Source organism: Gobio gobio, assembly GCF_949357685.1.
Source record: "Gobio gobio genome assembly, chromosome: 5".
NCBI lineage: Eukaryota > Metazoa > Chordata > Actinopteri > Cypriniformes > Gobionidae > Gobio > Gobio gobio.
The window spans coordinates 5170760-5185431 of record NC_137101.1 but is presented as its reverse complement, the minus strand read 5'-3'; the positions used below and the strand labels follow the sequence as shown (position 1 = coordinate 5185431).

General features: G+C 35.7%; 1 protein-coding gene across 2 annotated transcripts in view; it reads right to left on the bottom strand.

Moving 5' to 3' along the window:
- slco1c1 (solute carrier organic anion transporter family, member 1C1) overlaps positions 1–14672 on the bottom strand; it is a 66209-nt gene that overhangs the window by 29949 nt on the left and 21588 nt on the right. For both annotated transcript variants that reach the window (XM_079817828.1, XM_079817827.1), the window contains exons 4-7: positions 8944–9076; positions 4796–4917; positions 4398–4544; positions 2468–2566 (exon numbers count right to left, since the gene is read on the bottom strand). In XM_079817828.1, coding sequence (XP_079673954.1) covers positions 2468–2566; positions 4398–4544; positions 4796–4917; positions 8944–9076 — 501 coding nt within the window. The remainder of the gene's footprint in view (positions 1–2467; positions 2567–4397; positions 4545–4795; positions 4918–8943; positions 9077–14672) is intronic.

Here is a 14672-nt window from a genome sequence, read left to right as displayed (position 1 = left end):
TTAAAAATAAAAAAAACCGGACGAAACACCTCTCAAACACATTGAGTGTTGGCGTTTCATAGTTTGTCCACCAGAGGGCGCTCTACAACGTGCCGGCTGGCAACACCACCAGCTGATCCAGCAGAGTCATGCTGAGCTTCAGCGCTCTGAGCGCTGCATTCACAACACAGATCATCCGCGAAATGCATGTAAGTTGGCAGCGAGACATACATTGCTTGAATTGAATAACAGTTAAAAGAACATCCCCATCAGTTCTCTTAACTCAAATAACATGACACAATTTGTAACTGCCAAGTCCAGTTTTGCTGTTACATGTAAGCCAAGAGAGCTGGTAATTACGCTAGGTTACAGTTGACTGACTTATTTTACCTCGGAATGTGACTGAATAAAATGTATTTCTTTAATAGTCTGACAGTTTGACATCATGAGACGTATCATCTCTCCCCTGCCCGTTATTTTGAAAAAGTATACATATTTCTAAATTATAACTTATCATAGACGCTAACCACAAAGCTAGCTAATGCCATGGCTATCAGTGGGAGACCGCTAACATTAATGCGCCTTGAAAAACACAACAAACTTATTCTGCCTAAATAAAGTAATGATTACTGTATTTATAACTAGTATATTTGTAGTTCCAGTCTCTGCATTGTAAATCGTAAGTTAGGCTCGTGAAGAGTGAACGAAAGTGCGTGACTTCGTTCAGACGCCGCATTAACGAGTCAAATAATGGATTACACGAGTCATCATCATAAGTAGTAGATTTTAGAAGGCAGGCAGCAAATGATGATTGAAAATGGTTTGTGGTAGCTTGATGGATAGAATTAAAAGTGCATGTAAAGGGATAAGCAAGTTGACATTGTAATTATAAGGTGGCTCATATTTATACTGTATATAGTTTATGTTTTGCTGTTGTTGTTATTTATCAGAACTTCTAGAACTTAACTGAATATTTTTTTTTCCAGTCTTGCTAAAAGTTATATTTATAAAGCTTACCACATCTATTAATACTGGTAACTTAGATTTTTTGTTTTTGTTAGCCTATTGTGTTTTCGTCCAAACGACTTTAAGTTTCATATCTTAAGTTTGTATTTTTATACATTTTATTTATCAGAACTTTAATATATTTTTATGTTCCTCTGTTCTGTTGTAACAATAAAACAAACAAGTTTATTTTTAAACTGCATTATCATATTATTTTAGAGAGGCTGAGGGATCATGAATAACTACAAATAACTGATGTATAAGGGAAATCTGTTTGTGTTTTTTTACGCGTTTCTGTTATTTTATTTTTTTATTTTTTATATATATCGGCTGATATATCGGAATATCGGATTTTTAAGTGACCAAATATTTGTATCGGTATCGGCCTTAAAAATCCTTTATCGGTCGGGCTCTAATTCAGATACAAAACTGTTCTCTCAAAATATTACTGTTTTTACTGTTTTTTCATCAAATAATTGCAGCCTTGGTGAGCATAAGAGACTGTCAACATTAAAAGAAAATGATTATTCTAAACTTTTAGATATAATTTATAGTTCATAGAGAGACTAGATATTTATCTGTAATCATTAGTATCAGTAAATATGCAATGATTTATGTGTATGAAACAGATGTTGTCATCTGTGCTCTGTTTTATTGTCTCAATAAATAAAATGAAAGGCAAAACAATGTGATATAGCTTTTATTGGCTGAAGATTTACTGTACAACATCTGCCATTATTCCTTAATATTTTATTATGTTATGGCGTAACTTTCCTGCCAAACATCTTGACTTTAGGGTGTAACGTACCGCTGTTATCTATGAAGAAATGGCCAGCATGCATTATTTCACATACATGCATAAACGTTGCCAATGCCAAAAAAGTTTAACACCACGATTGTAACATTTAAACTACACACACAAATCTAATCTTACTACATGTTTCAGCTTATGTCCCCTTTAACCTCTCAGTCTCCTTGCATGGTACATCTCATCCAAAACAGCTGTTTGCTAAATCACAGCTTAACATTTATGATCCTTTACATCGTCCCCAGTCAAATAAAGAGTGCGTCCCAATGCCAAAAACGCACTCAGATCCAACATAAACAGCCTCCACTGCTTTCAAACTAGAAACAACAAAGTTTCTTATTTCCTCCTGCTTTTGTTTGAAATATAAACAAAATAAGAATAATATGAATACGCTGGATTTCCTCCAGATTTGAGGAGAGAAAGAGTCACAATGAATTGCTCCTTTTAGTAGTTCACTGGTCTAGTCAGATGAGCCAAAACCCATGGAACTACGCAGAATAAATGCCTTTTATAATGCATTTTTTCTCTCTCACGCTCACTGTTCAAGACAACCTTGCCGATACATGCCTGGAGACGTTCATGCCATTCAAGTCATCTAGTGTAGATGCAACTGAACCCAGTGACTCCTTCAGGAAATAGTGAATCATACAACAAGCACCGTTTCACTTCACTCACCCATGTTGACAAATCCAATGTCCACGTATATCTTGGCACAGATGGACCCCAGCAGGTAGCCGAACACCGGACCGATGACCGATATTGTCTGGACGCATCCTGATGCAGATGGTACATGAATTGATTAGTTGTGGATTTAGTCTAGACTGTTTCCCAAGAAAGATAACGCTCTCTAGGAAAAACAATTCATACTAGGAAGCCGTTAAAGGGCAAAACAGTGCGACTTTCACAGTGCAAAATGTTTCAAAGCAGCTTTACGGAAATTATTATGATTATAATATCTTCTTGCCTTCAGAACTGGACAATGATATAGATCGATTTTTCAATACAAGCAATCAAGATGTGCTATATAGTGCATATGGCCTTACGCTAGTATACTGTATGTATGCGGATAAAGCTGGGTATGCTTATTTCTATCATGACAACTGAAGATTTTTAGCATGGTAATAGATGTGACAATGTTAATGTATTTAGTCTTGGTGGAAAAGATCTGCTAGGCTGATGATAAGTGCTGTTGTTGTAAATTAGTGCTGTTGCTGGTTGGGAATCGCTTGAATTTTTATTATTCAGATTCTGCTTATCGACTCCGATTCTTATCCATTCCTAATTTCGATTCCAATAAGGTAATAAAAAAAAAAACGTAGATGATATTCACGTTTATTCTATAGCCCTATTCGGACGGTAATTGTTTCTCGTGGGGTCATAAGGTATTTTCATCCTTGACAGGGGCTAGTCAGTGTTTTTATTGCCGTCTGAATCCAGAATGTCCGTGTTTTTCTCCCACCACCCGCGTAAAAATCCCCTGTTTTTAGACAAACACCAAGGTTGTGTGGTCATTTAATTGCCGTCCGAATCCACATACAAGAATTGATTCAAGAATATATCACTTCAAAATTCACTGTTTATATCCTTTTTGACCCTGCAGAGCACCGTACGGTTGCGCTTCGCTGTAATTTGGATGCGTTTTAAAGATCTAGACTTTTATTACTGAAATGCAATGATTACAAGAGCAAGATATTTCATCACCGCTCAAAAAAAAAAAAAAAAAGAAAATCACGTAAACATTTGAAATGGGCAGCAATTACATATGTTAAAATAACCGCAGTATTATGTTCACCTCGTGTTCACTTATTTCCGCTCATTTCCATGTGGAATAAAAAATTACATCCTTTATTTTGAGATAAAATACAAGACAGAAAACCATTTTAACTATATTGTGTGTCTATATATCTTCCTATTAAACAGATTTAAATAATTAAATCATTATTAGGATATTATTTATCAATTAAATATGCATTTAAAAATAAATCACCATCCGAATGCACAAGTTTTATCACTGAGGTGGCATGTCAATTTATTTTTACGGACGTCCACGTAAGAAACAATTACCGTCCGAATAGGGCTTAAGTCTTATTGCAAAACGTTTCATTGTGGCTGAATACCATGAACAAAAATCAACAGGATACAGAACACTTACACAAGGTTTAAAAATACCATAGCAAAAACAACTAGCCTAACTAATATACATTTCAAGCATTATTAAAGACAAGTAAACACTTTTTTCCACAAATTAGCAATCACACAAATGAACAAAGACACGATTGGAATAAATAAAAAAAAATAAAGTAAATAAAGTATATATATATATATAATGCTGAGCAATAATATGCATTATTTTTTGGACAAAATAACAAAGCAGAGATTTACTCTATTGTACATACCTCTTAATGTGAGTGTACTGTAACCAGGTTAGGGATGATTCTTTATTAATTATTATTTTGAGGTATTGTGTTAAACAATAAAGCATCAAATAACATGCGCACATAATGCATATCTGTCCAGCTGAGGTTACTCTGCTTGTGTCTATCATGCTCAAGAGCAGGATTAAACTGCATAAACCCCTCACACAGATGCACAAACAAAGATTTACCGATATAAAAGGCTGCATTTTCCTCCAGAGCGTGATCGTCGATGTATGAGATTCCCAGAGGTTGCACTGGGGTCTCGCCAATCCCACGCAAGATATTCCCCAGGAAAACGTAGATCCACATGGACAACCTGGACTCGTGTTCGCAACCTGAGAAAGGGAGAAGAGAGGGTGAGAAGTCTTTTGCAAATGGTGAGAGGTATTTCGAGGAACTGACACATGACAAAGATACCGAATGAAATGAGAGACAGGATAAAGAAGCAATGCCAGATTATTATTATTAATGTAGCATACACAAATAAAACTATATTAAATCATATGAGGCTGTAGATTACAGTGATACTAGCATATGTTAGTCCCCAATAGGTTTCATAACTAGTTTAACCAGCAAGACTATGTACCTGAGCTCGGTACTGAAGAAGTGCTTGGACCTGTGGACAGAACGCTAGCAGACATCACTGGACAGGGGGAGAGGCTACTGGTTGAGTTCACGGACGATCGAATCGATGTCTCAAACTTGTAGCTGCATATAAAACATCAACAATTCAGTAGCAGAAATCAGAGACCAGGGGCCTGTACCATGATGGTGGTTTAACAAACTCAGGGTTACAGGATTAGTTTTGAGTTTACAAAACCAAACCAATCTATTCAGGCTTTGTTGGTCCCATGATGCTGGTCATCAGCTTTCTCTGTCAACTCAGGCTTTGATCCTGAGTTTAGCTGTGACATCAGCAGTGAACAGCCAATCACATGCTGTGGATCAGTGAAACAGATTCATTTCTCTCTTCTGCAGAATATTACATGATTGAAAAATATTAAGAATTTAAACAAATAGACAGAAAGAAAAGAGCTGTCTATGAAAGAGGATAACTTAAAGAAATATCTTATATGTCAATGCAAGTAAAAGTAATGAAGTTAGTTTAGTTGATATATAGAGAGAATTGAACATTTAAGATCACATGTAGTCATTTTTATAGCTTTATTTATTGATTTTAAAGCTTATTTGTATGACCTTTATATAGGCTATTAATATTAATTTTAACTAAGTGCCTATTAATGATTGATTAACTAAAATACATAAGGGTATAATTACATAAATTATATCTAAATCATTCAAAAGTATTATTATTATAAATAAGCATTGTTAAAAGCAAGACGCTTTAGTCTTTAAAAACCATTTGCTATAGTGCCCTTTAATTTGGAGTAGAAACAGGGGGAGTGACTTTATTGCATCTGAGGTGTGTCACTTTGCTCACAGCTGATTGGTCCAATTTCAGTTTGAGATGTCTTATCCAGAACATAACCTGCCCTGTAGCAGTTTAGCCGTGGAGTGTAAGTTACTATGGAGATGAACACGGCTAAAAGCCAAACCACTTTATTGGTACCTAAAACCCAGGATTGGCACAAACTAAGCTTAAACATATCTGGCTAGCCAGCTAAACCGGCTTCATGGTATAGGCCCCTGGTCACCGGACACAACAATACAATCCAGATTGAATGTAGATTGGGTATTTTGATCAGAAAGCATTTTTTTGTTAACAATAATAAAGACGAAAAAGGGTTACACCTTATTCTGATAGTCCACTTTAGACATTCTACTATATATACTTATGTGTATTAACTATATACTTATGTAGTTGCACTTATAACTGTTGCTACTACATGCAATATTTGCAACTACATGTCAAACGCATGTCACTACTACATACTACATGCAATATTTGTAAATACATGTCAACTATTTCTCATTAATTTCATCAACTACATGTCAACCTTGTGTCACTACTACATACTACATGCAATATTTGCAACTATATGTCACCACATTTAATATTTGCAACTATATGTCACTACATATAATATTTGCAACTATATGTCACCACATATAATATTTGCAACTATATGTCACCACATATAATATTTGCAACTATATGTCACCACATTTAATATTTGCAACTATATGTCACCACATTTAATATTTGCAACTATATGTCACCACATTTAATATTTGCAACTATATGTCACCACATATAATATTTGCAACTATATGTCACCACATTTAATATTTGCAACTATATGTCACCACATTTAATATTTGCAACTATGTCACCTCACCACATATAATATTTGCAACTATATGTCACCACATGTAATATTTGCAACTATGTCACCACACATGTAATATTTGCAACTACATACGTCAAATAACTCATTAATTTGCAACTACATGTCAAATAACTCATTAATTTGCAACTACATGTCAAATAACTCATTAATTTGCAACTACATGTCAACCTTGTGTCACTACTACATACTACATGCAATATTTGCACTATATGTCATCACATTTAATATTTGCAACTATATGTCACCACATATAATATTTGCAACTACATGTCAACCTTGTGTCACTACTACATACTACATGCAATATTTGCAACTACATGTCACTACTACATGCAATATTTGCAACTACATGTCAACTATCATTAATTTGCAACTACATATCAACTAACTATTATTCATTCGCAACTACGTCACTACTACACGCAATATTTACAACTACATGTCACCACACATGTAATATTTGCAACTACATGTCAAATAACGAATTAATTTGCAACTACATGTCAACCTCGTGTCACTACTACATACTACATGCAATATTTGCAACTATGTCACCACATATAATATTTGCAACTATATGTCACCACATATAATATTTGCAACTACATGTCAAATAACTCATTAATTTGCAACTACATGTCAACTAACTATTATTCATTCGCAACTACGTCACTACTACACGCAATATTTACAACTACATGTCACCACACATCTAATATTTGCAACTACATGTCAATCTCGTGTCACTACTGCATACTACATGCAATATTTGTAAATACATGTAAAGCATTCCTCATTAACTTCATAACTCATAACTACGTCACTACTACATGCAATATTTGCAACTACATGTTATTACTACATGCAATATTTTTAACTACATGTCAACTATCATTAATTTGCAACTTCGTCACTACAACATGCAATATTTGCAACTACATGTCAACTTTGTGTCACTACTACTACATGCAATATTTGTAAATACATGTAAAACATTCCTCATTAATTTCATAACTCATAACTACATGTCACTACTACATGCAATATTTGTAAATACATGTAAAACATTCCTCATTAATTTCATAACTCATAACTACATGTCACTACTACATGCAATATTTGCAACTACATTTGAAATATTTCTCATTAATTTACTACTACATGCAATATTTTCAACTGCATGTCAACTAACTCAATTTGCAACTACATGTCAACTATCATTAATTTGCAACTATGCCACTACAGCATGTAATATTTGCAACTACATTGGTACATGTAGTAGCAAAGTTATAGTCAGGAGTATGTCTGTTGAAGAGCATCAGAATAAAGTGTTAACAGATATTAAGCAGACAGTCTTATACTCTAATGACTGCTAGTTGTCATGTAGTTGCAAAGTTACTTATAGTTAGTAGAATGTCTAAAGTGAACTCGAAATAAAGATTAGCCAAGATTAATAAATGCTGTAGTATTGTCCATTGTTAGATCATGTTAACTAATGTTGTTAACAAACGAAACATTAAATGTTAAGTGTTACCGAATAATAATAATATAAATAAAGACAGGCTGCGTTCGAAATTGCATACTTTTTGAATAGGTACTTCTTTTCAATAAGTAGTTACTTTGTGGCCGGTTAAACAGTACGCTCTATATAGTATGTGTGTAGCATGAATGTAATGTTTTATAAATACTGTGAATTTAGACATGCTACTCTTTTCATAAACATCTACGATATAGTAGTATGCGATTTTGGATGCAGCCATACTGTTGACGAAAAAGACAAGAAAACATAATGCAGTCATAGCATTTTGTGAACACTTATAAACTAAACTACTTTGAATGAGACGAATCTGCAGTATATTACAACTTACACCTGAATAAACAGTGGAGCAAATGCGCAGGACACAAAATATTATATTAGTCAGACTGAGCAATTCAGATTTTAAATAGGCTGTTGCCTTAAAAATAGGATGCAATATATGTGTCATTCCTTGAAATTAGTCACACTATAAACATGGCCTACTTACAAAACATTACCATCTAAAACAGAGTTTCAATTCATCACGGAAATCGCACTCAAGTCACTTTAAGAAAGCAATGAAGAGTAAAACTGAAAACCTGGCACACTCTCAAAGTTGACAATGCAAATGTGAATGAGTAGAGCGAGGTCATGCAAACTTCTGATTGTTTCTATATATCAACTAAAAATGTTTCCGTTATGCAGCAGCTTTACAATGCCAAGAAACACAAACGGCATACAGCGACAAACACACACTGAAAACGACTCTGGCATTTGTGGTCAGGGACTTTAACAAGATCAAACTGGATCCATGTGACCCTCCAAAACAGCTCACTCTGTTAACAGCGGAGCAGCTTGTGTCCAGGCTGACGTGACGTCACACACACATATACAGATGAAACTTACCGGCCGATTATAAAATGGGGCAAGGCAATTAGAAAAGTCCCTAGTGACATCAACAAGCAGCCGATGGCGATGATCTTCGGACGGTGAAGTTTGGCACCAAAGTAACTCACAAAGGCGATCACTAACAAGTTACCTAGGAGCAGAAGACAGGAAGAACTGTTCAGACAAACATTATGACACAGTTTAACCCTCTGGGGTTCTTCATTTATGGGTCACACTCAGCACCTTCGGGTCAAAAATGACCCGGAGGGCGGGATTAAGATAAAAAAAGATTTGAGTAAAATCAATGAAATATATTTTTGTTCAATAATATTTTTTCTTTTCTTTTTTGGTGTTTTGAGATAATTTTATGATTTATATTAATATATATATATATATTATTATTATTATATATATTTATATATATATATTTATATATATATATATATATATATATATATATATATATATATATATATATATATATATATATATATATATATATATATATATATATATATATATATTAAAAAAAATTTTTTTATTAAAGCTGTATTTCATTTTAGAGTCAAGCCTAGGCCTCATGAAAGCATTTTTTTAAATGAGATCGGTGCCATGGACTCATTGAGCATTTTTATCACGCAATAGCACATTTTTACCACTATAGTGGTAAATGTTAAAAATCGTAACTTCATCGGAATGGTCCGAAACTTTGTGACTTTATTGGTACTTGGTATATGAACACAACATTTGGGGACAGGATTTGAAAAGTCTAAGTGGTCGTAAAAAAAAAGTCACACTCAGGACCTTCGGGTCAAAAATGACCCCCATAGGAAATGAATGGGAAATTGTTTTTTTTGTGCATACGTTCTACAAATCAGCCAGGATGCAGAAAAAAAGGACTCAACAGTGAAGGAGTGAATCTCTAAAACATCAAGAGTGCAAAACAGACCAAAACACACACACACACACACACACACACAAACACACACTTATACACACGCACACACAAATCAACACGTGCCATTCCAAAAGCGAATTGTGTTTTTGTGTGTGTGTGTGTGTTATGAACTCTAGATGTTTTAGAGATTCACCCCTTCACTGTTGAGTCCTTTTTTCTGCATCCTGGCTGATTTGTAGATTGTATGCACAAAAAAAACTCTGTATTTTCATATTTTTGCCAATTTCCCATTCATTTCCTATGGGGGTCATTTTTGACCCGAAGGTCCTGAGTGTGACTATTTTTTTACGACCACTTAGACTTTTCAAATCCTGTCCCCAATGTTTTTGGGTGTTCATATACCAAGTACCAATAAAGTCACCAAGTTTCAGACCATTCCGATGAAGCTACGATTTTTTTAATTTTTAATTTTAAAACATTCGGGTCAGAAATGACCGAAGAGCCCCAGAGGGTTAACAGGCTCCATTACCACTACCTTTTCAAACTTTGAGTTGATTATAAGTACAGTGAAGTCCATGAAGTCAACTGCCAGTATTTGAGATCCGGTTCCCTGCTCGGTTATTACGAACGGCCTTGCATCAAACCGCCCTCATATGACTTCAATTGTGAACTTATCATTGCGTTCTAGAATTGTTCCTCCAGAACTAAAAATAGCTGCCATTACAAAAAGACTGGCTGTGATGTTTCTGATTTGTCCAATTACAGGCCTATTTCTAACCTCCCATTCTTGGCTTAAGTTCTGGAGCATGTTGTGGCCATTCAGTTAAATAATCACCTAACACTGAACGGTCTTTTTCAACCTGGGTTCAGAAGAGGGCACAGTACTGAGAGCGCTTTAGTAAGGGTCGTAAATAATCTTCTTATTTTGGCAGATTCTGGTGCATATTTTAGTCTTATTAGACCTCAGTGCTGCTTTTGACACTATATGCCACTCTCTTCCACTAGATAGGCTGGGGAATTGGCTGGGTCTTCTGAAGCTGTATTCAGTTGGTTTGGGTATTAATTAACGAATTGTGCCCAGTTTGTAAGCTTGGGTAATTACAAATCTGATACAGTGCCTTATGGTACCTAGTAGTGGTCTACTCTGTTTTGATTGGTCAGATGGCCCAGTCTGTTGTGATTGGTCTACTCTGCTTTGATTGGTCAGATGGCCCAGTCTGTTGTGATTGGTCAACTATGCTCTGATGGGTCAGATGGCCCAGTCTGTTGTGATTGGTCAACTATGCTCTGATGGGTCAGATGGCCCAGTCTGTTGTGATTGGTCTACTCTGCTTTGATTGGTCAGATGGCCCAGTCTGTTGTGATTGGTCTACTCTGCTTTGATTGGTCAGATGGCCCAGTCTGTTGTGATTGGTCTACTCTGCTTTGATTGGTCAGATGGCCCAGTCTGTTGTGATTGGTCTACTCTGCTCTGATTGGTCAGATGGCCCAGTCTGTTGTGATTGGTCTACTCTGCTCTGATTGGTCAGATGGCCCAGTCTGTTGTGATTTGTCTATCGCTTACAGGACATGTCAGAAACCAAACACCTATTATCATATCTGACTTTCAGCTCCGGATCTTCCTCATCACTTGATACACAGTGATATGAAGGAGTAATAATGTCGTCAGTTTTACCATATCAATCTCATCCTTTGGAAGTGGATGTTTGAGAACAGCGTTTTCTCGACATGAACAAAACAAACCTAACTCTTCCAGTTGCAGCTACACCTACAGCGTTTGAGGTTCAAAGTAGACATTGGCTGGAAAACCTACGTTCGAGCAGGAAGAAAGACTGGAATTATTGACGACTCATTTCAGGTGGTTCAAAATATAATTTCAGAAAAGTAACCATTATACAGTCCTTCCAGAAAAATGCGGCTTTTTTTTGTGATTGTTGCGGGCAAAAATCCTTGATTATGCGGCACGTTTTCTTAAAAAATGCGATGAAAAATGCGGGATATTTATGCAATTTTATGCGATAAAATTGCGGGAACTTGCAAAAACTGCAGTTTGATGAGAAAGAGAAAAAAAGCACTACATCACAGAAAGTGCTGGAATATTTAAGTTCTCATCTTGTTTTATTGAAGACCTTAATAATGGCTCAAATTTACAAAACATTTAGTCAATCAAGTTCTGTAGCTTTACAAAAGGAATATGCTACAACTTCTGAAAAAATTAATAAATAACTTCCTGTTTTACAGATGTCGCTATACAAAACAGACATTTGAGTGCTTCCAATGCACAAAGTGCAATCTCTTAAAGGGTTAGTTCACCCAAAAATGAAAATTCTGTCATTAATGACTTCCCTTTATGTTGTTGGACACAAATTAAGATATTTTAGTTGAATTCCGATGGCTCAGAAAGGCCTCCATTGGCACAATGTACACTCTCAAGACCCATAAAAGGTAGCCTACTAAAGACGTCGTTACAAAGTCCATCTCACTACAGTGGTTCTACAATAACTTTATGAAGCGACGATAATAGTTATTGTGCAAAAAAAACTAAATAACGACTTATATAGTGATGACTGATTTCAAAACACAGCATCATGATGCTATGAATCATCGAGTCGATTCATGATTCGGATCGCGTGTCAAACTGCTGAAATACGTGACTTTGGCGATCCAACCCGCAGAATCGACTCATTGATTCATAACGCTTCAAACCGCTGAATCGACTCATTGATTCATAACGCTTCAAACCGCTGAATCGACTAATTGATTCATAACGCTTCAAAGCTTCATGATGCTGTGTTTTGAAATCAGTCAGCACACAGGGAAACTGCTTTGCTCTTTTGCTGTTATTTTTGTTGGCCAATGGGAGTTTGTGCTTCATCATGGTTTCACCGGTATCTATGGTTTCTCCACGGGGTTTGAAGCTTTTCGATGACGTTCGCGTCGGGTAATCACGTCACTTCAAAACGTTCCCATGGCAATAGGCGGAAATGGCGGCTCTTGTGTGAAGTAAACGAAAATTTTTCAACTTTCTGCTAATATATGACTTTTTTTGCAACGAAAATGCGGGGATTATGAAATCATGATAGCCCCGCATATTTTGCACGCGGAAATAGGCAATTTATGCGGCGAAAGTGCGGCGTATTTGAAAAAATGCGGCCCCCGCATGAATATGCGGACTTTGGCTGATTATGCATTAAATCACGCGATCGCATAATCGCGTTTTTCTGGAGGGACTGATTATAAATATAATATACACTATTTTCGGTTTCCAAAAATTGTTGTGGATATTGAGTAAACACTAGGTACGTTTACATGGAGCACTGTAATCGGTTTAAAAGTCCAATCCGAATGAAAATGTTCCATACTGTATAAACACCTCAATCGGAATAAAAATGGCCAAACCGAATGAAATTGTAATCGGGTTGAGAGGGGTGGGTTCAACCTTTTCATGAACCGATCAAACGAAAAATTCCACCATGATCCGATTACTTTGAGTGTACGTCCTTCTGTGACATGACAATGTTGACGAGAGGAAAATTAATTTTTATGAGGTAATAAACTTTTTTTTTTTTCATAAGTTATGCACACAATGTTTTAATAATGACACAGACATTGCCTGGCTACACCATCTCATCTTGACAGCGTTTGTCCCGTAGGCTTCAACTGCGCCTGACAGAAGAAATCATTTTTCTGAGGTGATTCTTACACTTTACAACAAATAATAAATTGCTTTTATAAAACTGTATAAGTCCTGGTGGCCGTTAGGGTTAGCAACGGGGAACATTTACGCTGCTGGAGAGGACATGTCGATGTTTCTCGCAAGTTATAGGGCTATATAAAAAAAGTTCAACAACTGCTTCAAATTGGTTACATTACCCACGGTCTACTTTAATTACTTTTGTTAATATTTATACCTCTGTGATTATGGTATCTTTCCTTAATCATCTGAAATGTTTATGCGTTTAGTACTAGTAATGATGCGGAGCACGTCTTGAATGCTTTCATTCATGTTTCACCGTATATCCTATGTTTATTAATAATTTGGGTGCATTTTATTGTTAATGTTGTGTTTTTCAAAATAAATGAATTGAAATGATTTTGAGTCCGAATTCATCATTCACAGCTGTTGAAATAGCCATTGTAGAGGACATAAATTAGGAAGGACCGTGTAGATCCGCTCTGACGGTCGAACAAAGTAGAGATAGCCCTGGTGTTCCTGTCCAGGAAGATTTGTCTGTAAGGGTAATGTTTAAATGCACAGTTACCTGACAAATATTTTTTTGAGTACTCCCTACGGTGCAAGGAAGACCCGTTTAGATCTGCTCTGGCGGGTAAAACATCTAGAGAACGCCCTCAAGTTAGGCCAAGAAGATTTGTCTGTCTAAACGCACAGTTACCTGACAAATATTTTTAAAGTAAACCTGACTCTCCATTTTCTTCCACCCCAGATAGGGGATTTCATCTTTATTTTTATTTCCTTTTAATTCCTATTATAACTATTATACTATATATATTTTTATTTTATTCACTTATGACTATTTCAACTTCATTTCTGTGTAAAGCACTTTGAATTGCCACTGTGTATGAAATGTGCTATACAAATAAACTTGCCTTGCCTTAAACTACTGCATGTCCGCCCACAGAAAAATAAATATAAAAACACAGAACTATTGATCCACGAACGTCAGTTATTATAATTGGCACGAATCTATGCGACAGACAAACTGTGTGCGCATGTCACAAAATGATTCTGATTGAAACCATCAGCCCATGTAAACACCAAATCGGTTTAGATAACGTCTCATGTAAACAGTCCACCGAATCTTTCAATCGGAATGACAAAAAAAGTGCG